This window comes from Cydia fagiglandana, chromosome 17 (assembly GCF_963556715.1).
Source record: "Cydia fagiglandana chromosome 17, ilCydFagi1.1, whole genome shotgun sequence".
NCBI classification, from domain to species: Eukaryota; Metazoa; Arthropoda; class Insecta; order Lepidoptera; family Tortricidae; genus Cydia; species Cydia fagiglandana.
The window spans coordinates 10282245-10306726 of NC_085948.1; the positions used below are offsets into that span (position 1 = coordinate 10282245).

Consider the following 24482-nt stretch of genomic DNA (forward strand, 5'->3'; position numbering starts at 1 on the left):
CTCATACAGACCAACATTTGTTCAGCAACTTTTAAAAATAACTTGTGGTTTGATTTTTAATACACTTTAAAGTTTATTCTAAGACGCAATGTATTGCGAATTTTGTTATGCTTAAGGCGTGACAATGTGGCGATGGCGTCCATTGAAGATAATATTTATTTTATATGAAAAATAGGGTGTCTAAATATTTCATAATTTTTGTTTGAGGACTACAATCTATGTTTTAATTATTTGCTCGTGTTACAGGCCACACCCGGTATATATTTACTAACGACCCGCCCCGGCTTCGCACGGGTTAACAAGTTATACACTTATACCTTCCTCAAGAATCGTTTTATTGATAAGTGAAAACCGCATGAAAATCCGTCCAGTAGTTTTTGAGTTTAACGCGAACAAGCGCGTTTGTTTTGTTATAAGGCGTAGCGATTATCTGTTGGTAATAATGTAATAAATAAATTGTGACGTCCCACGGGTAAAGGTACCTTATGGTGGTTGGCACTTACGTTATTATTAACGCCGCTCCAATATTATTGCGGCGCTATTTTTCCATGGAACGTCACAATTAAGCCCATAAAAATAAAAACATAGACTCACCTTGAGTAAGAAGGTATATAATTTGTTTTTTCAAATTGGGTTTGTACTTGTATTTGAAAAAGGTAAGATACTTAGGGCCAGTTGCACCAAACACACTAAACTTAACAGACTGTTCAACATCACTCAACAGAGTACTATGGAAATACCCATACAATAAAATTTTGCGAACGCTTTAACGGTGACAGACAGTTTGGTCCAACTGACCCTTAATAATGTGTTTTGTGTACAGTATGGGCGGGAGCAATATGCGTGGGAGTATCCCGCGCCGCAGGCGCGATGGTGGCGGGACGTCGACGTTCGCCGCGGCTAGCCGCACTGCTGGGCGGGCTGCTGCTCCCGCTGGCCTGCCTGTTCACCTCTTTCGCGACGCAGTTGCACCAGACTATGCTTAGCTACGGTAAAAATCCTTTATCGACCAGCGGAAAACCAAAGAGTGCGATAGGCTTGGGTCGGCAATGCTCGCCACTACTCGGGTCGCTACTTGGTTTCTTCACTTCTTATCTATGGTAAACTTCCAGTATTACCTAACCACTGTTAGCCGCGCTACTGGGCTTATACCTCCTAATGCTGCCGCTGAAATATTTTTACGCCATGCTTGAGATCTCAGGCTATGTGCGTGTAGTGTTGGTATACAAATACGTGATATACTTAGCTGTTGCTCGATACTAAAACTACTTCTTAATCTTACATTCATGATGAAAAAATAAAATCAATACCTACCTACATTCATTAGTAATAATATATTGCGGCTATATAATTTATTCAAGTCAAGATATAATAACTGGCAATATAAAATGAATTGAAAAATGAGATTGAAGTACTCGAACAACTACGTACACGAGCGAGCGACACGAACAAGATTTTTCAGCAGTCATTGGCATGTCTGAGTCGCAGTCACGTTTTTATGTACGTGCATCTCTAAAAAGGTCGTAACTGTGAGTGTCCCAGGTCACGATAACTGACAAAGTTACAGTTCAGGTAGCAGTCCTGTGTTAGTACTCGTTCTTTTTGCATTTCATTTCGTCGGCGCCAAATAAGTATTTAACTATAATGGTGTATTCTCAGGAGTGGTACTCGGGATTGGGTGCGGACTGGTGAGGGAGGCAGCTGGCTTAGTACTCGGGGCGTACTTCCGACGGCGTCGGCAGTTCGTGGAGCTAGTGGCACACGCCGGCGGCGGCGTCGGCATCGCACTCTTCAGCGTCGCGTATAAAGAGGCTGTGGGGTAAGATAACAGTGTAAAACCTACAGCCGAATTAAGAACCTCCTTACTTACTACGGTGACGCAACGACCCAAAGTGAGTCTTGGCCTTCGACACCAGATCACGCCTTGCCACTCGAACCTCCTCCTTTTGCATAATTGAACTCGCTTAAGAAAATGAACTTTTTAACACAACTCTTTTTGCATAGGAAAAGAAGATATTATGATTAAAATACAATATTCGCTTGTCGCCGGAGGTACTTATCTCCTCCACTACCTTAATAAATGAAATGGAACTATTCAAGTTGAAATCTCCGCGCCAACCCTAATAGCTTGGTCAGGCGCCAGAATTCCAAGAGTGGATTAAACTTAAAGTAGATTAACTTTTTTGTTGAACACGACACCTGCAAACAGTTATGGGTTTCTGTTTCTACTCAACTCATTTTCATTTAATTATACTTGCTTAACTTTTGCACTCCTTTGAATTTGCAATGAGGTAGACGTGTTGTTTTGACGTGAGATGTTTTGATGACAGGAAACTTGGTTGGCGGCTAGGCCTGCAGGCGATCACTGGCATACTGGTGCTAGCGTTTTTTCTTAGTGCTGTATACCGAAGTGCATCTCTATACCACCCACAACGCCGAGCTATTTTACATTTGAAAAACCAAAGACGAAAGGTAATGTAATTTTTTTTGTCGTTTTTCAGCAGATAACTTCCATTTCTTATAAAATAAAATACAACAAGGCCGGTATTTTAATTTTAACCTGGATTTAGGTTTTATCTTAACAATGTCAAAACTTTAACAAATTGTGGATGTAAAGTTCGTTTTATTTAACATTAGAAAAAAGGCGACGTCTCTTTTTATTGAAAAACATTTTTGAAAAATAAGTCACGACGAATAAGTGACAATTATGAAACACGATTATTTACGATCAGTAACTATTATTTATTGCTATCATAAGTAACAGTTACTGATTTTTAAAAAGCGTTTTCAAATAAAAGACACGTCATGATCGCGTAGTCTTTATCTAATGCTAAAAAAAAAAACAATAGATTATCTCTACAGAAAATACACTGATTAATAATTGGTCCAGAAAAAGAAACAAATCTTATAAAAAATTTCCCGTAATTTTCAAATACAGTGATGGCATGCAAATTGTCCTACAAAAATAAATTTAAGAAGAAAGAAAACTTTTTACTTTCCGTTAAAATTTATAATCCAATTACCCTACAAAATAATATGGCGCTCTCCATTGCGAATACTTTTGTAATTTTTTTTAATGCTTCGAATTCATAATTAATTTTAGCTTTATATTGTAGGTAAAAGAGAAGAAAAGTATGCGGAGATCGGCGCCGCTGATCGATCTAAGCCCTCTTAACTCCCGGCCGGCTAAAGTTTTGTTGTTGGCGGCTGGAGTGGCCGCGTTCGGACTTTACACTCCAGTATTTTTTTTGGTAAGTCAATAGAGTGTTCAACCAAGGTTTTCCTCTGGCGGTCCCTTTGTTATCGAAAGCTTATCTTTATTATATCGATCCATCTAAAAAGGGGCTTTCGCCAGTTTTAGCTTGATAGGCGTTTTATTTATCCAACTGCGTTTAACCAACACTAGCCTACAGCTACTTTAAAGATGTTTTTATTTGAGGTTAGATAAGATACATACTTGTTGACTTAAGGGGCTACCCGGGGTCTACATCGATTTTTAACAAGTTTTGATCGTATCTCCTACTTTTGCACTACAAATAGAATTATAAGGCAAACGGCTATCGGTTCTTCAATCTTTTATCTCCATTTTTGTCTACCAGATTTAGAAAGAAATTTATACTTATTTTTTATGATTTTTTTAAACATTGTCTAAAAAAAACACTTTTTTCGTATCTCGATTGCTGTTAAAGCTAACATACTTATACGAAATGTAGACGTATATCTCGAAGACATGAATTTTGAAGTAAATAGGGGATATTATAATGCTTAAAGCCGTTGTTGTTAACCATGATAAGCTACAAAAAAACGTTAGAAAACTAAGGGTTTCAGATCGAAGGTCATTGGGGCATTCCCTCAAGTAATGGAATTTTCTTGACAGGCCTTGCAAGGTTTCCACGAGGGTTTGGAGGAGAGTGCACTGGTACTCCTGCAGACGTTTCTGGGTTTCGCCGTTGTGCTGGGCTGCGCCGGCTTCGGGCTCGTGCTGGTGCGCCCGTCGGCACAGTGCCTCGTCTCCAAGCAGTACTTGTGCCAAACTGCTATGCTGGGAATAGGTAACATTCAAATTATAATTCACATTATCACTTATAATTTAATGCTATACATTATTATGGTCATTGCCCTACATAGGTATGTCCATAGAATGCCACCAAAAACAAGTAGGATAAGCCAAAACACCTTATAAATGATTCTATAACTTTGTTTCAGGCATATCAATGCTCGCTCTAAGTAGCGTCGAGGGCTACCATGGATACGTGTTGTTCGCCTGGATGTACGGATTGTGTTTGGGTGGTTATCTCTACTCTATGAAAATGCTTACAATGGAGCGCGTCAGGGGACGTCACTTCGCTAAAGTTTGGGGTAAGTATAACAACCAAAATTTAGTAGCCCCCGGACATGGGAATTCCATTGGATATTGAACCCTTTTAAAACAAGCAACATTTCGGTTCTCTTTATTCTTTGTTTAGGTAAATAAAGTTTAATTAATATTTGCTAATGTACAGTCGCCATCAGATATATCGGAGCGGCCAAGGTGCTCACAAATATCTGAGCACGCCTCTATTGTCAGGGCGTTAGAGTGCTTGTTCAGATATTGTGAACACCTTGGCCGCTCCGATATATCTGATGGCGACTGTACTATCTTTATTTAAAAGAAGTTTTCCTTTTTTTCACAATGTTGTCTACGACAATAGCATTTATTGCTCAGATAAAGCCTTGCCGTACCGTACTTAACCAATACTTAAAGTGGAAATGGAAACTTTATGTTCGCGATAAGGCACAACGACTTTGGAAACAAATACGAGTATATATGTACCTACATACAATACATGAGGGCTGATTAGAAGTACTTATTCTTTCAAGTACTTATTCTTTCTTTTCTTTCAGTGGTATAAAATCATTTAAAGAAAACGCTTAGTTTTAATTGATATTTTTACTTCGACGTGTTAGCCTAACCAACAGTTATGAAGAATTAATTCTTGGGACTCTATATCGGCTATCATTTTAAAAATAGTAGGGGAGGTAGGGGATCATTGGGCAGTCGGTGGGATAAATTCCTTACATGGGCATAAATATTATTCAAATAGCATGAGGCGCGCTGCAGCATAGCAGTTTGATCCAGCCCTCGCAAATTTATCAAATTACCCAAAGGTTAAATACCATATTCTTATTCCCGATTAGTATTTTTATTAAGAACGTTAAATTAGCGCAGAAACAATGTGATTTTGGGTAAAACAAACAAACTTATGAATACAATATCCGATTGTCGATGTATATTACTGTTAAAAAATAGTTGAAAGTAAAACAATTTAGGTACTATTAGGATTTGATTATTAGTATCATATAAATTATTTTTAGACATTTTGCCTGTATTTAAAAACTGACTATAGGTTTATACGGACTATATATTTTTAAGGTTTCGTCCAAGGTGCGGAAGCTCTTCCTGTGATAGTCGGTGTGCCGGTGACGGGCTACATCAACCAGCAGGCGCCGCGGGCCGGCTTCTACTTCTCGACGGCGGCCACCCTCGCCGGCGCCCTGCTGCTATTCTTCGTGGGCTTCTCCAAGCGGGAGCCGGAGGCGCCGCCGGCGCCCGCGCCGACCGTGGCGGAGGCGTGCCCGTGCGTGACGCCGCCGCGCTGCGAGCCCGCGTGGTGCGCGTGCGGCGCGGGCGGCGCCACGGCCTACTGCGCCTGGCCCGGCCCGTCGTGCAGCGCGCGCCTGCCCAAGTCCCTCTCCTACGCCGCGCCTCTAGACCGCGTTTGCTGCTCAGCCGCCGCCTACCCCGAGTGCTGCCGCCGCGCGCCGCCGCTGCGGCCCTCGCGCAGCGTCCCGGAAGGCCTCGCCCGCCGCGGGAGCACCTGGAGCCGCGGCGGCTCCTATCGCGCCTCCTGTCGCTGTCGCAGGCGGGAGCACCATCTCATAGAGCAGATCACTACGTCGGTATGACCGTTCGCTCATTTAGTGGATGTTCGTGAATGCGATTAGTGAGAACTTGTAAATATTTATTCTTTGTAGCTAAAAGTCAAGCTGATAGCGGTTAGGATAAAGCAATAACGGGATTGATTATAATGTTGGAGGCAGTGCGATTATTGAATTTATTTGTCTACTTTCATGTATTAAGTTCACCAATATGCAGATTAGTAAATTTTCATTCCTGATTCAATCAAGATATATTTTAATGAAAACTTAAACTTTTGATCATTCTTAAGCTATACAAAATATTTATAAAATTATTAAAATACCTTTTACTGAGTATTTCTTGAAGTACTTGTGGGACCTCTATCGTTATGTAGCTCATACGGAAATAATGTAATGAATACTCAATTACTCATGTTTCATCGAATTTTAATATTTAATCTATGATATAACTAATATCACTCGATATTTTGACCCTATTCCTTTCATGTCCAGTGTCCACGGCTAGCTAGAGCGAATAGATACAGGTAAATTAGCCAGAGTTCCAATTGAATTTCTCACCATTTAAATAACAACTGGAGTTCGTTAACGATTGTAAACACAAAATTAAATTTTAGTGTTATTGTTTTTACAAAACAGCTGCTGTGGCTATAGTCTGACAAGTAATAGTAGAAATTAAATGACGGCGCCACTTTCTACAATTTAGTAAGGAATTTTTTTAGTTCCATTTTATTTAATTTATTTACTATTTTATGTCGCACTATATTTCAGTGCAATTTAAATTTCTCTTAGACTTTTTGATAAGTTCAGTAAAAGTTATTTTGCTTCAATGCGTTCAAACAAATTGATTTTTAAACGAATACTTTGCTGAAATTCCCAGAGAGTAGTTTTCTCTGATTTAAGTATCTTTATTAGAAATGACAGTTGTAACGCTTGCTGATTTACTTCTAGGAGTAAGCAAATGGATATATCAATAGAACTTATAACGGGAAACGCGAACAAAGTCAATTGTAGCAATTTGTGAAATAAAGTTTATGACACGCGGCTCGAAATAATGTGTTCTAGAATATGTTTTAGATTTTCTTTGTTATTATTAATTAAAATATTTTATTGTTCGTTAATCGTAGAATGTATTGATCGTTTATAATTTGTGCTGTTACGAGGATTGTTATGTTTTTGTACCAAAGCGTGTTTTACAATTTTGGTGGTGAATAGAAAAGATATTAAAGAAATTAGCAACATTTTGGCGTTTTTGTTTTACTCAATTCGGTCGAGACCCATGACACAATCAACAGCAAGATCGATCATATAACTATGTACATGTATTATTCAACACCATTTGCACATAGGTACCTTCCTATTTTTTTTATGATATGGTGTACCTATGACATCATTTTAAAAAGATAAATAGGTATGTCATTCAATCTATTAGAAAGGTAGGATTATTCCTAACTCTAGAGATGGGCCGAATATTCGGTAATTATTCGGCATATTCGACAAATTATTTGATCGAAGTGCCGAATATTTGGAAAATTTATTATAGGTATACCTATGTGTGCTTCAAATCTCATAACTTAAATTTGAATCGTTTCCTATACGGCTACCATGACTTTCGCTAACATCTGCATATAGACCGGGAGATAGTGACACATTTTACTGGGTCATTTGTACCAGTATGGCGGTTCGTCAGGGGTCTAAGTACGTAATGAACGAAATAAAAATGATAGTCATAGCGCTGGTACCGGCGGCCCAATCGCGTGGGCGTTAGTCGAACGTGTCGGATAAAATACGAGTGTCGAACGATTTGTTCCACAAAAATCCTCGTATTATTCGATAGTCCATAAAAAAGAAGTAGACGGTAGCGTAATGCCATACTTCTCCGGTGTGACTTACAGCCCGCCATACTGAGCCGAACACGTTAATTAAAAAAAAACAATTCAATCATTTGTGCCAAGCTAATTTTTGCACAGGTGATCATCGTCGAGCAGCTATTCATGGACATCACCATGCCATACTTTTCGGATGGTTCCAAATGGCCGCCATACCGCCGCAAAGGAGTTAATTTTTTTTTTATTGCTAAACGATTTGTACCATCTTGTAATTTTTTTTCAAGACTTTCTGTGTGATCATAAATGGAAATCTCATAATGCCATACCTGTAGGAGGTGGCAAATGTGTACAATATTTTTTTTTATTTCTAGTATGGTGCCCCTTTTCCCCCTATTAGAAGTATGGCAAATATAATAATGGTCACATTGCAACATACAATTTCCAAAAATCCAAATGCCATACTGGTACAAATCGTCAAAAAATTGTTTTTTGTTTTAAGTCTTGGCTTAAGTCTCACAGTCGTCCGCCCCGTAGTTATAATCTGAAATATTTTTTTTTAGGTATAATTGTATCCAAACAAACAGAATATGATGATGCCATGCTGTAAAAAATTATTTTACGTATACATAGTCGTATTTTTGAAACGTGTCGATTAAATAAGTTTTTCAAGTATGGCAGCACTTTTTACCCCTACTATAAGTATGGCAATTATAATAACGGTCACAATTTATCAAATACTTTCCAAAAATTTAAATGCAATACTGGTACAAATCGTTTAGCAAAAAAAAAAAATTTACTCCCTTGCGGCGGTATGGCGGCCATTTGGAACCGTCCGAAGAGTATGGCATGGTGATATCCATGAATGGCTGCTCGACGATGATCACCTGTGCAAAAATTAGCTTGGCACAAATGGTTGAATTGTTTTTTTTAAATTAATGTGTTCGCCTCAGTATGGCGGGCTGTAAGTCACACCGGAGAAGTATGGCATTACGCTACCGCCTACTTCTTTTTTATGGACTATCGGAAAATACGAGGATTTTTGTGGAACAAATCGTTCGACACTCGTATTTTATCCGACACGTTCGACTAACGCCCACGCGATTGGGCCGCCGGTACCAGCGCTATGACCATCATTTTTCTTTCCTTCATTACATGCTTAGACCCCTGACGAACCGCCATACTGGTACAAATGCCCCAGTAAAATGTGTCACTATCTCCCGGTCTAATAGCTTAAGTACTTTCTATACATCTCGCTCCTACGAATAAGCCAGTACCGGTATCAGTAGCAGCGAGATGCATATAGAAGTAACGCACACGCTAGCAAATTATGAGTGGCAATACGATAAAAACTAAAATAACTCCTCTATGGAAAAACATAAACTCATCGAGTTAAGGCTCATTATGGAGGTCTGAATCAGTCCGAATTTGGAGTACTGACTTCCGTAATTCCGATGACAATGCAATAATATGCTAACATGGAGCAGATCTGACGTTGCAATCAGAAGAAAACTAATAGAACTCCTCTATGGTAAAAAACACAAACACGACGAGTTTAGGCTGATTAGAAATGTCTCGAGAAGTACTTGATAGACATAGAGATGAGAAGAAGTACAGTCAGCAATAAAAGTGAGAGCCACATTTTTTTTAAATAGTTCCTTGTTTTCCTTATTTTAAAATGTAAGCATCTTCAGAGCTATCGTGTATCGTGTGGAATGATATAGAGAAACGGAATATTCGGTTCGGTAAGATCTGAAAGGAATATTCAGTCGAATATTTTTATTAATTTGGCAATGTTCATATTCGGCCCATATCTAGGAATAACACATTTAAGGTGGTTCGCTTTTCATACAAAATTCAATCAAAGCTCATTAAGTAACTACACACTATTAGTACACAAATATTTCCACATTTATCTTCTTTCGAATATTCGTTTGCGCGAAATTAACAGGAAAACAATGTTTCATACAGAAATCATGCAAAAATCATAGTTAACTTTTCATCAATTTTACGTATGTGTGTGTCACAAATGTCGTGTACAGATACATTTGCGACGTTGCCATACCATTTCAGACGTTGCCGGGCTGACCACGGCTCGAATTTGGAGTGCCGTCATGTTTAGTGCAGTTTTGTTGACACTGATATTTGACAGGTAGTTAATTGACCTAAGCGAGAAGTTCGTCAGCTTAGCTAAGAACTATCATGGCGTGTTATGCAAACAGTTGCTTTTTTGCTTGCAAACGGAAGATTCCCGGTTCGATCCCCAGTCATTGTATGCTGGAACATAACTTTTTGTATTTTTGTTACACCTAAATTTAGTATTGTTTTTTTATTTTTATTTAATTTTTCTTACTATCATAAATCGATTATTAAGTATGGGCTACACGTATTCTTTTATTTTTACAAAGATAATTAGAAATTATACTCTTCCTAATCTCTCTGATTTTTACAATCAGGACCAAAGAATATAATACTCACTAGGAGAAGAACGGTAACTCCATACAAAAAAATGTCCCCAACCGTTTATACGTTTATACTAGTGGCGCCGTCTTTGTGTACCAATGGAACTAAAGTTGACAACCGGTTTAGCCTGGCGGGTATTGGTAGGTATATAGTAATTCTGTTGATAAACATATTTGTTATCTTCATATCACGAAATATATGAAAGGTGCAAATAAACCCTTGTTTGTGGTATTATCAATTGATTTAAATAAAAGGCATGTTTATGTTTATATCATTGTATTAATTATTAAAAAATGTTTTACATATAGAAATATACACTGAAAACTGGCAACTTAATAAAGAAATAGACATTAATAAAGCGCATTCACAAAGTTTTCAGTATAATACAATTAACATGATGCGTGCCTACCTATTACACTTTACACACAGATACACTACACTTTACACACGGCATTTTACACAGATTTCCAACTTGTATTCCTACATTTCTTCACGGTTAATTAATACGCTTTCCAGATGCGTTATGACTCGGCTCCTTCTGAACCCACTAAAGCTGTAAATTTCACTCTGGCTGCTTCAACAGCCGTTGCTCCGCATTTAGCACATTTTCTATGTGCATTGCTGTAATCCATGTAGGTACAGACTTACAGTCTTAGGTGGTAGTACCGCTACGTTGTATTTATTATTTATAGATTTAATAAATAAAATTTTCGTTATGAACTTTAACCACAGCAGTTGGACAAAGTCATTGACAAATATATTTTTGTATTATGGTGGGTAGACGTACCTACCCTCCATATATTTTATGAACATTGATAAAGATAGTTGGAAGCAAATATTCAATTTTAAAACTTAATCGCGTATAATTAAGTTTTAAGCGTTTTAAGTCCCGTTTTATGATTAATAATATATAAAATTCGTGATAATTTAAATCAGAGTTGGGAGCAATGTTGCTGTAGAAAAATGTTTTTATTTTTATTACCCGCAACTTTTTCTCGGAGGCCAACGCACACATAGAAGCTACAGGCGCACACATGCGCAATTATTTGGGGACATAACTTTCTTAGGAAGTGAACAGGCCTTGATCAGGACATCCTCACTGCAATAAAAACCGGGCAAGTGCGAGTCGGACTCGCGCACGAAGGGTTCCGTGCCATAATGCAAAAAAAAAAACAAAAAAAAAGCAAAAAAAAACGGTCACCCATCCAAGTACTGACCACTCCCGACGTTGCTTAACTTTGGTCAAAAATCACGTTTGTTGTATGGGAGCCCCATTCAAATCTTTATTTTATTCTGTTTTTAGTATTTGTTGTTATAGCGGCAACAGAAATACATCATCTGTGAAAATTTCAACTGTCTAGCTATTACGGTTCGTGAGATACAGCCTGGTGACAGACGGACGGACGGACGGACGGACGGACGGACGGACAGCGAAGTCTTAGTAATAGGGTCCCGTTTTACCCTTTGGGTACGGAACCCTAAGAAGTCTTAGTAATAGGGTCCCGTTTTACCCTTTGGGTACGGAACCCTAAAAAGAAGTGTATAAAATTTCCTTTGGTTAAAAATAATGGATTTTGTCTATGAATGAAAAACACAATTATTACTATAGTTTGTTTTTTTTAGCATTAGAAATAAGGTAAACAATCTTGACGTGTCTTTTAATTGGAAAACACATTTTAAAAATAAGTTACGGCAAATACGTAACAATTATAAATCTAATACGATCATTTATATTCTTCTGCTTTCATAAGTAATAGTTTTTGATTTAAAAAAAACCTGATAACACTGAGTATGTGGGGGAAGCGCTGCTGGCCTAGCGGAAAGCAATTCGGAGGTCGCGGGTTCTAACCCCGGCTCGTACCAATTATTTTTCGAACTTTTGTACGAAATAGCATTTGATACCTACCTATTTATACACCGATACCTATTTTTCGGTGAAAGAAAACAATGTGAGGAAACCGGACTAATCCAAATAAGTTTACTCTCTGGGTTGGAAGGTCAGGGCAGTCGCTTTCGTAAAAACTAGTGCGCATGCCAATTCTGGGATTAGTTGCCAAGCGGAGATTGAATATCTGGGAGACCGACCAAAGCTTACAAAACATAAAAACTCAAAAATGCGCGTTTTCTCATAGACCTAGCTAAGAGATCAAACCCCTTATAGCAAATTTCATCTAAATCGTTAGAGCCGTTTCTGATATCATCCAAATATATAAATAAATAATTATATATCTAATAATTGCTCGTTTAAAGGTAAGATAACACAAAGGAGAAACAAAAAGAAATTACCTACTCGCATCAGTCTTGAACCCCAATCCTTTTGCACGTATTTCCACGAACATACCGTTACGCTATTGCAACATACTTACGTTGTGTGAAATTGTCTACTACAAGGATCACGGAAACACTGTTTGCATGTGTGAGTAATAGTAGGAAAGAGCGTGACAGCAACACTCCGTCGAATTAAAAAGGTGGTTTTTGCACAATGAAGTATTCAATGTTTATTTTAATAGTTCAATATTTACTTAAAGAGTGCGCGAAACATACTTTTAAGTATACAAATACCAAGACCATTTCACAAAAAAATTAAATCTGAAAATTTGCAAAAGTGGTGCCATCTAGCGAGAGTTAAGTTTTGAGTAACCTAGGCGAACCACCTTAATTGAAATAAAAAGCCGTTATTACCACACCAATGGAGGGAAACCTGAGAACACTGCATATTCTACTTGCCAAAATAAACGTATGCACTCACAGACAAATATATATGTTAATATATAGGCACATACAAGTCAGCGCCTTCACAAGGACTGAATAAGTCTACTTGTACAAACATAACATCGCAAACAACGTACCAGTAGGTATTCATTACACGCGTGTTTCGCGGAAAACTCTTAGCTGAGATAAGTATAAGTCGTTCCCGAGTATGAAAGAACTCACTCAAAGTAAGTGAAGTAACGTATGTATTATGCGGAATAATATGATCACGTTTACGTTTCACTTGAGACGCACTAAGTCGAAACACCAGCAGTAAAAGTGAAGAACGCGAAACGTCCGGAAGTGATACCTATCGATCCTTGGAGAGTCGGACAATACCATCACAGAGACAATTCGGATCCGCCATCCGGAATATAGATGAAACCCCGAAAATAAGCGATTACTCGTAGTTGTACGATTTCACTTCAAAGCAATTCGGAATTTCTATTATTTCAATGCTATAATTTCATTTCGAACACAGGAAACGCGACGTTAACTTTACTGAGTGGCTAATTGTTTTTAGGTTTAACGATGCAGCTCGCTAACGGCGTCTTGCTACTGAGCGATTTTATGAGTGCGAGCGGCGATAATGGTCAATTACATTAAGAGCTATCTAAAAAATTAAGTCTACATTAATGACACTCTTTTATAGAGCAATTTGAAATAGCCGAGCGTAAATTCATATTTAACGAGAGCTTACCACGATAAGCTTATGTAAATGTTTATTCCCTCCAATATAATAAAGAATTATTTTTACCTGATATTAAGTCGGCCGAAACGTCATTCGAAGTCCTCACATCCTAGCCTGATCCCTCCGAACATATAGGCAAATGGGAAGTGCAGGCGCGATGAAATGAGGTGATTTCAATAGACCTCACGCTCTCGACAATCTCGTCACTCGTTTTACGAGCCGTGACGTCCTCGTCTCCTAATAAACCTTTATGTCCGACCGGCATTCTAGAATACCAAGTAATACCATGTAATTATTTAGGCCAACATCCTCGATACGATCGTATTTACATTTTATACATATAAGCGTACTAATAAGGCGCGCTTGTAAAAGGAATAACATAAATATGGCTCGTACTAGTAGCTGCGGGAATGCAATATTTCATATACGGAAGATAAGCCCCGATCTGGATGTGATCGCTTGATATTCGCCGGAGAGCGCCGTCCGTCATAAGAGTGGTCGTAATTAAGACGCGGTGGGTCGACGCGTGCGCCGCATACATTTGCCGAGGATTATGGAAATGCTGCCCGCACAGATCCGCCACTATCCTCAGAAATTCTCTCAATTTAGTTACACCTGCGATTAGTCTCTATTTCAGCGATGATTTTATGGAAAATTCAAATATGCGTACGCATTATATTATGCATCGGGATTAACAGATTTTTAGATAAAATTAGATACATATTTTGTCTTTCCAATTTCTGAGTCATATTTTTAAAACAATATACGTTCTTTTTTTCTTGTTCTATGTATTTGTATACCTAACGTGTGTATACGTAAGTATAACAAACCACCCACAAATGAACTGTCACGTGTAAGTTAGAAATAATTTCCACGCGCTGCGCGGCCGCCTAATTATTTATGCATGAAGTTAAGAAAATACGACACAGAAGACAACAGAACCACTGCACACATTTCATGCTTAATTAAATGTGCGTTCCCAATTACTCATCTGAACGTGCCGCCGCGCCTGTTTAAAATTAAGAGGTGTTATCTGAGCGGCTTAGAGACTTATTTAATATTAAATGTAAAATGGTTAGTAGGTAGTACAAATGATGCAATAAAATAAATACAAACGCTGACAATGATAACAGAAAACGGTAGTGAATATTTTATTGTGGTTTGCTTTTGGCTTCGACAGTCGATTGTTTTGATTTCCGAACATTTTGCGGTAAAATGACGAACGAAGCGGGCTGACAAACGTATGATATACATTATGTATAAACGTAATCCATAAAGCAACTTTACGTGAACATCATATTACATTAGCATACTGGAACGGGGACGACCCCCGCTGATTTGTGTATTCAATTACGTGGTAATCACTTCAAATGCGTCTCGGTTCTACTAGGAATAAGTAGAAATGCCTAAACACATATCCAGGGCTTGACTATAATAATCATGTCGAGTATGATAATTTCGTGGAATAAATATTACGAGACGTATCTTATACTCAAGTAATAAGGTACTCCATTTATAAACATGGTGGCTATGATTATTCCGAAGAAGGATCCAAAGAAGACTGACATTACGCATTACCAATAAGTAGGTATATATTTATAAGTATGTACCTACCTAAATACGATCAAGCGAAGTTGCGCTGTTATTGATTGGCAGTCCCTAAAACTTACTTTGACAGAGTAGGTACGAAGTAGTTTGTATAATTTGCCTATCTTATTTGGAAACTACAGCTAAACTTTAAGTAGGTAATTCCTTTATTCAAAATAGTAGGTATAAATTAACTCGAAGTTACATTTGTATAATAAAAATTCCTTCTTTCATAACAGCAATATATTTCTTGATCACAATATTCCGTTACAGTTCAATCTCCAATCCTCTCACTTCACAATCGTCCTCCCTTCACCTCTGCCCGTAACCGAATGCCCGTTAACCGCCATGCCAGTCGTCTTTTATTCTTTCTTCCAACTACCTTCTATTTACAAAGGTCAACTATCAATCACGTTACTTTTAAATTTATTAAATTATAGATTACCAATGATTATTCAACTCTTTATTTCATTAAATCTGTTTCTAATAATTAGTAATTTTAATGAATCTTACACTCGCCCATCCTGACATTGTGCATGTCCTCATGCACAGTCATACTAATCGCGTCTGTCATCTAATCTTACACTCGGCATGTCAAATCATCGGGCATTCAGTAAGAAAATTATTAATGCTTTATTACCCATTTAATACAATTTCTTTGTCTGTCTATATACATTTTTCTTATTACTTATTGAATTAATCTATATCTTCGCATAATAATTTCAAATCCAATAAATCCATCTAAATATATAAGTTTCTATTCAATAATTATACAACAATATATCATATTTTTTTATGCATCAATACATATAAAGTACATTACTTAACATATTCGACTGCTATGTTTTTTTTTTACTCATTATTTCTCGTGTTTTTTTTTTTTATTCCGTTTTTTTTTTTTACCACTCTCATGACACAAACGTGTCTCACAACATACCATTTTTTTAATCAAATTTTACGTGTAGCACATTATTTCTCTTGTTTTTTTTTGATTCCATTTTTATTTTTTTAATGTGCTACTTACTGAATCACTCTCATGACACAAACGTGTCTCATCACAACATAACATCCTCTACTTCCGTCATTTTTTTTTTTTTTATCATTACCATATATCCGTGCCTCCATCCATAGCAAATAACTAATTCAATAATCTATTAATTCAAAAATTCAATAATCCAATAATTCTTTAATTCAAAAATCCAATAATCCAATAATTCTTTAATTCTTTAATTCAATAATTCTTTAATTCAATAATCCAATAATTCTTTAATTCTTTAATTCAATAATCCAATAATTCTTTAATTCTTTAATTAAATAATGAAATCATTCTTTAATTCTTTAATTCAATAATCAAATAATTCTTTAATTCTTTAATTCAATAATCCAATAATTATTTAATTCTTTAATTCAATAATCCATTAATTCTTTAATTCTTTACTTCAATAATCCAATAATTCTTTAATTCTTTAATTCAATAATCCAATAATTCTTTAATTCTTTAATTCAATAATCCAATAATTCTTTAATTCAATAATCCAATAATTCTTTAATTCTTTAATTCAATAATCCAATAATTCTTTAATTCAATAATTCTTTAATTCAATAATCCAATAATTCTTTAATTCAATAATCCAATAATTCTTTAATTCAATAATCCAATAATTCTTTAATTCAATAATCCAATAATTCTTTAATTCAATAATCCAATAATTCTTTTATTCAAAAATCCAATAATCCAATAATTCTTTAATTCAATAATCCAATAATTCTTTAATTCTTTAATTCAATAATCCAATAATTCTTTAATTCAATAATCCAATAATTCTATAATTCAATAATCCAATAATTCTTTAATTCAATAATCCAATAATTCTTTAATTCAATAATCCAATAATTCTTTTATTCAAAAATCCAATAATCCAATAATTCTTTAATTCTTTAATTCAATAATCCAATAATTCTTTAATTCTTTAATTCAATAATCCAATAGTTCTTTAATTCAATAATCCAATAATTCTATAATTCAATAATCCAATAATTCTTTAATTCAATAATCCAATAATTCTTTAATTCAATAATCCAATAATTCTTTAATTCAATAATCCAATAATTCTTTAATTCAATAATCCAATAATTCTTTAATTCTTTAATTCTTTAATTCAATAATCCAATAATTCTTTAATTCTTTAATTAAATAATCAAATAATTCTTTAATTCAATAATCCAATAATTCTTTAATTCTTTAATTCAATAATCCAATAATTCTTTAATTCTTTCATTCAATAATCCAATAATTCTTTAATTCTTTAATTCAATAATCCAATAATTCTTTAATACTTTAATTCAATAATCCAATAATTCTTTAACTCTTTAATTCAATAATCCAATAATTCTTTAATTCAATAATCCAATAATTCTTTAATTCAATAATCCAATAATTCTTTAATTCAATAATCCAATAATTCTTTAATTCAATAATCCAATAATCCAATAATTCTTTAATCCAATAATCCAATAATTCTTTAATCCAATAATCCAATAATTCTTTAATTCAATAATCCAATAATTCTTTAATTCAATAATCCAATAATTCTTTAATTCAATAATTCTTTAATTCAATAATCCAATAATTCTTTAATTCAATAATCCAATAATTCTTTAATTCAATAATCCAATAATTCTTTAATTCAATAATCCAATAATTCTTTAATTCTTTAATTCTTTAATTCTTTAATTCTTTAATCCTTTAATCCTTTAATTCTTTAATTCTTTAATTCTTTAATTCTTTAATTCTTTAATTCTTTAATTCTTTAATTCTTTAATTCTTTAATTCTTTAATTCTTTAATTCTTTAATTCTTTAATTCTTTAATTCTTTAATTCTTTAATTCTTTAATTCTTTAATTCTTTAATTCTTTAATTCTTTAATTCTTTAATTCTTTAATTCTTTAATTCTTTAATTCTTTAATTATTTAATTATTTAATTATTTAATTCTTAAATTATTTAATTCTTTAATTCTTTAATTCTTTAATTCTTTAATTCTTTAATTCCTCAATTCTTCAATTCTTCAATTCTTTAATTCTTTAATTCTTTAATTCTTTAATTCTTTAATTCTTTAATTCTTTAATTCTTTAATTCAATAGTTCAATAGTTCAATAATTCAATAATTCAATAATTCAATAATGCAATAATTCAATAATCCATTAATTAAATAATCCAATAATTCAATAATCCAATAATTCAATAATCCAATAATCCAATGATCCAATGATCCAATGATCCAATGATCCAATGAACCAATGATCCAATGAACCAATTATCCAATGATCCAATGAACCAATAATCCAATGAACCAATGATCCAATGAACCAATAATCCAATAATCCAATAATCCAATAACCCAATAACTCAATAATCCAATAACTCAATAATCCAATAACTCAATAGTCCAATAACTCAATAATCCAATAACTCAATAATCAAGAATTCAATAATTCAATAATCCAATAACTCAATAATCCAATAACTCAATAATCCAATAACTCAATAGTCCAATAACTCAATAATCCAATAACTCAACTAAATACTCCAATAACTCAACTAAATACTCTAATAACTCAACTAAATAATCCAATAGCTCAACTAAATAATCCTATACTCAACTCAATAATCAAATAACTCAACTAAATAATCCAATAACTCAACTGAATAATTCAATAACTCAACTGAATAAATCCAATAACTCAACTGAATAATCCAATAACTCAACTAAATAATCCAATAACTCAACTCAATAATCCAATAACTCAACTCAATAATCCAATAACTCAACTCAATAATCCAATAACTCAACTCAATAATCCAATAACTCAACTCAATAATCCAATAACTCAACTCAATAATCCAATAACTCAACTCAATAATCCAATAACTCAACTCAATAATCCAATAACTCAACTCAATAAAACTCAACTCAATAAAACTCAACTCAATAAAACTCAACTCAATAAAACTCAACTCAATAAAACTCAACTCAACAATCCAATAACTCAACTCAATAAAACTCAACTCAATAATCCAATAACTCAACTGAATAATCCAATAACTCGATAATCCAATAACTCTATAATCCATTAACTGCTTAATCCAGTAATCCAGTACCTGATTAATCCAGTAACTGATCAATCCAGTAACTGATCAATCCAGTAACTGATCAATCCAGTAACTCACTAATGCGTAACTCATTAGTCCGTAACTCATTAATCCGTAACTCACTAATCCGTAACTCATTAATCCGTAACTCATTACTCCGTAACTCATTAATCCGTAACTCATTAATCCGTAACTCATTAATCCGTAACTCATTAATTAAAATAATCCAGAAATTTTATAATTCGATAATATTATACTTATCATCATATGTAGGTATTTTCATCATATCGTTATTTACTTGCCACTTAAGCGTCAGTTGCACCAACCACAATTGACGAATTGATCAACAGCAATCAGCAGCTTTGCAACGAACTTCTTAAAACCAAGGATACTGTACCAAAATATTCGCAGTTTAAGCAATAAACGACATCTATTAAAATCTACAACTGAAGACGACAAAGATATACAAGCCATCCGTTCCTGTCCTGTGCGGCTTCCACGTGAAAGCGATCCTGGCCGTTGTCCTTCCGTGTTGATCTTCGAAGCCATCTCTCATTGCCTCGGCCGTGTCTGCCGCTGCTGCGGCTTCGCCGGTTGCGACTCCGCCTGTTGTTCCCTGCGACTTCGGCTTCGACGTTCTTGTCCATCATCAGATTTCGATTTTCGGTCACGCTCAGGAGTTTTCGAGCGCCGCCTGGATGTTTTTTTTTTTTCCTCATGGTCCATAGTCTGGAACTCGAAAACAACACCAGCAATGGAAGAGTTCTAAATCTTTGGGTTGTTAATAGTAGACAAATATAAATTGTTCTTATTAAGCTAAATTCAACTGTTTTATTTATTTATTTACTGCTTCCGGGGTCTAAATGCGGGACGTTTAAAACAGATCCCTATCCCGGTACGGATCCGGAACACAGGCTTTTCGAAACGAGAAAATTCTGGAACTGGTACAGAAAAGGAATCTAGAACGTCATGCTCCGTGGAAACCCCACTGTCTGTTTTGTGATTTATTGAAACGTAATGCTGATGTACACAATATGTACTGAATTAGTACATACTTAGAAAAATTTGTACCTCAATAGATCGAGAGTACAATTAACTCAATTCGGACTTGCTGTAGAGCATCTCCCCAGCAACCCCAAAATTTAATTAAAGAAAATTCACGTAAATACTTACTTTTTAGCAAAAAAGACGCCTAAAAAAATTGTACTGCAGTTTTTAATGTTGATCGAGTTAGCCATGGCTAGTTAAATTAACTAATTGTCGCCAGGACGCAAGCGCCTCCAGCCGACTTCTCATAGCTCCTCTACACGATGGGCCAACGCCGGCCACTCCAAGGGACGCATTTATGCGTTAGAGGGAGCAAGTGATATTGCTATCTCATTCTACTGCATGGCTGCGTCCCTTGGAGTGGCTGGCGTTGGCCCATCGTGTAGAGGAGCCATCAAACGTACGAAACTTTGTGTTTTTATTTAGGTACAATGAGATACACACATTTTATTTATGTTATGAACTTGGTTTCTGGTGAGAGTTCAATTTTTTTCTTGGCAACCAGCAATGGGGGTGTAGTTGCATTGATCATAAACGTACGTACTTATTTTTAGTCGTACCTTCGTGTTTTTTACATGACATTATTGAAGTATCTTGATAACGTTAAAACGAAGATTAAGTACTTTTATTTTTATTGCTAGGTACTTATAGGAGTTACAATTCATAAAACCATATTTTTATATCATTTTTAATTGTTTAACGTAAAATATGTTATACAAGGAAACATAATAAACAAATCGATTGAAAACTATTTTTAAGTTATCTTATTGACAAAATATCATCATCTAAACATATATAAACATTGATTGACTTTTTGCATTTTTAATAAAATTAACTCTTGATGTAAATAAGTATGTTTGATTGAAATGGTTTACCAAAATTTGTTTTATGTACCTTTGTCTTGAGATCATCATAGCAGTACCAGTAAGGTCCCGTTTTACAATGAGCTGTAAAATGACCAAGTCCTGTTGCAACTGTTGGAGGTACAAATTCAATAATTGACGCTAGGTCGTATCGTCTGTTGCTTTGCAGAACTAATGTTTTTGGCAGTTCTTTTATAGTCACTGTATTAACGACTTCAAATATAATATGATCCGATAAATTATAGGTCATCGCAACTGTGCCAAAACCTTGTTCGTTATTACACTTTGTATATTCATTGCTCAACATAGAGTTTGCTGATGATTCTAAGCCAGCAAGACTCTCCTCCAAGTATAGGATATTCAACGGTAAAATTGGTAACATTCTTTCTGTTCTCTTGTCACAAGTATTGCATGTTTTTAAAATTCTTGCACTACAATATTCACTAAAGAGAATCGACTCAAAAATCTTGGTCACATTACACTGACAATCATAAATTTTGAGATTACCCTGGTAAGAAATTTTGTCACAAAAATTTATAAGAATATCTGACCTTAATCGTAATACATCAACATCCAAGTCATTCAGAGATACTGCTTTAACCAACATAGAAAAAGTCGATTTTATACGGTCGACATGTTGAGCAAAAACATTATTCTCTTTATAAAGTACGGCAAATGCTTGTAGAACAGCATCAAACGCGCATGTATTTTGCAAAATTATATCTTTCATTCCTGATCTACTAATATTTCCGTTTGGAATCAAATGTACATACTTTCTATTACTCTTTGGTTTAATTGTTTCGATTAAAGGTTTCGATTTATTAGTATTGTTTTTGTTTCGCCAGTTTTCTTCGTTTTTTGGTTTAGCTATGAATATAGAATTATCCCCGAAAGATTTATCAGTTTCATCAAAGCTTTTCTGTGATTTTTCTTGTGAATCATTAGTACAATCAAGGGAACCATTTGCTGTCTGAAAAATATCAGGATAAGAGCATTTCGCGGCCCTTAATTCTCCAGATAAATAATCAGTATGAACCATAATAAATCTATCCACACGCAAAAGACCGCTTCTTGAATTGAGTAGTAGCTGTTTAATGTTTTTAAAATAACTTTCAACGTTGCTGCTACTAGCATTGTCAGTCGATTCCTTGAAAAAAGGCAACATTAGATTAGTCCAAAGGGGCAGTCTATATATAAGTTTCTTAAAGCTTTCTATAAATATAGGAAAAAAATAAACATTTTCAAAATTAGTGTTTTCACACAGATCACTGTGCACTTTTTCTCTGTTTATAATATGTTCGAAATCGGCAATAACTGTGTTCTGAAGAAGTAATTCGTCATCATTTTCTTCAAATATCGAACCCTCGTTGTCTGATTCTATTACTTCTTCTGGTTGTTCCATTTCTTCAAGAATGTTTTCAATTTCTTCAGTTGTGCCAAGCAACTTTTCTTTAGCTATTTCACATCTCGTTATCTGGCCATTTTTTGTACATCGATCAAATCTGTTAACTGCAACTATTATAACATTTAGTATGATTTCTTTCGCCGTCGCATAAATATTACACGTTTTAAGCTTTAACAATTGCCGTATGTAAAATTTCTTCACACGCATTTCAACATTTTTGAAACATTTAAGTCTGTATAAAGTTTTTATAAAATGTGACGAATCAAGGCGCATTATACACTTTGGACTAACTTTCGTTAGCCCTTCTAAAAGTGAAAAACAGTGATTTATGTAAGCTTTTGTCGTATTAAAGGTAGTGAACACTTTAACACAAGCACCGATCAAAGCGCTGGAGTCATCGGTAATCACTTCCTTAGGTTTTGCCATAGATTGTATCCATGTTTTTAGCCATAAATATATGTTGTCTAGTGTTTGAGTAGCTGAAATCATCTGAGCGATTGGTATAGACGTGTTTTTAATTTTAAGAAGTACAACGTATAAGAACAGATGTTTTGACTGGTAACAGCGTTTCGGGTCGATTGGAGGCCGTATTTTTTTAAATAATGATCCAGTTGCGTCTAGGCTCAGTGAAGTATAATTTGTATGTGAAAATGTTTCATAAAATGTTCGCTGCAACTTCGTCTAATAATAGACAAAGAAGGGGTTGAGGGAAACATTCCGAATTACAGTATCAAATGGTGGCGTAAAACTCATTATCCATAACGCCATCGTCACAACTCTGTGATAATATGTGGAAGTATTAGTCCGGCTCCTTATATTTTGAAGAGTTTTAAGTGTAGGAATGAAAGGCGGTTCCTGTGTATCATCATCACCAAGGACACTATTCATTAATTTGTTTCGAAATACTATTGGATATTCATTTTCCAAGCTAGCAGCAAGTTTTTCTTTAGTGCATTTTGTTATTCTAACTTTTTTCTTGTGGATCAATTCTGAATCTACATTTTGCAGAATACACTTTACAGAAATCGAATTACTATCACGATTATCGGTGTAGATAAAAATTTTACCACTGCATTCTTGACAGTAACCATTTATTTTTACACTGTCACCATTAGTATAATTATTTTTGAATACCCATGTGCACCTATTTTTAGTTTTTTCCCAAATTTGTTTTCTTATACAGTCGCTCCAAACTCCTGACGGCAATCTCTTTTTTAAACTGCGGCGACCAGAACTGTCTTTGATGTCATTATGTAGCTGCGGTTTGATCTTTTCCCATTCGCATAGTTCCATTTCAAATTCTACTATATTGTCATCACAATCACTGTTACTATCAGAAAATGTTGACTCACCACTATTGCTATCCACACTTGAAGAATCTTCGGAACAACCGTTACTTTTACCGATAGATAGTTCATGATTAATATTTTTATTAATGTCCATCTCACTAAAAAATAAATTGAAATTTCTTTTAGCGGAAAGGTACAAAGCCTTAGGTGATATTTGAGCACTTAACTTACGACTTATTGTCTTGTAAACATCACTTCCAGAACTTGGCAAACTAGTCACATCACGGAATTGTTCACTGTGTTGTAAGAAAACACACTTTTGTTCCTCTAAAGAAACGGATAATCTTTTTCCACGCTTCATTTTTGAGAATGTACGAACACCATACACGATCGTAACGGAGGAGTGAATGATGATTCGGTTAAAACACTAATTGAGGGTAGTTGACAAATTTTACACTGCAGTGATATTAATACCCACATAAACAGAACAGTA

The 24482-nt window shown here is 34.9% G+C and overlaps 1 protein-coding gene across 1 annotated transcript in view; it reads left to right on the forward strand.

Moving 5' to 3' along the window:
* LOC134672442 (monocarboxylate transporter 4-like) overlaps positions 1–7159 on the forward strand; it is a 79714-nt gene extending 72555 nt beyond the window's left edge. Inside the window, exons 6-12 of the mRNA XM_063530341.1 lie at positions 824–991; positions 1660–1819; positions 2331–2472; positions 3117–3251; positions 3878–4052; positions 4207–4359; positions 5414–7159. Of these exons, the coding sequence (XP_063386411.1) occupies positions 824–991; positions 1660–1819; positions 2331–2472; positions 3117–3251; positions 3878–4052; positions 4207–4359; positions 5414–5946 (1466 nt within the window). The 3' untranslated portion in view covers positions 5947–7159. The remainder of the gene's footprint in view (positions 1–823; positions 992–1659; positions 1820–2330; positions 2473–3116; positions 3252–3877; positions 4053–4206; positions 4360–5413) is intronic.
* Positions 7160–24482: the final 17323 nt, after the last annotated feature.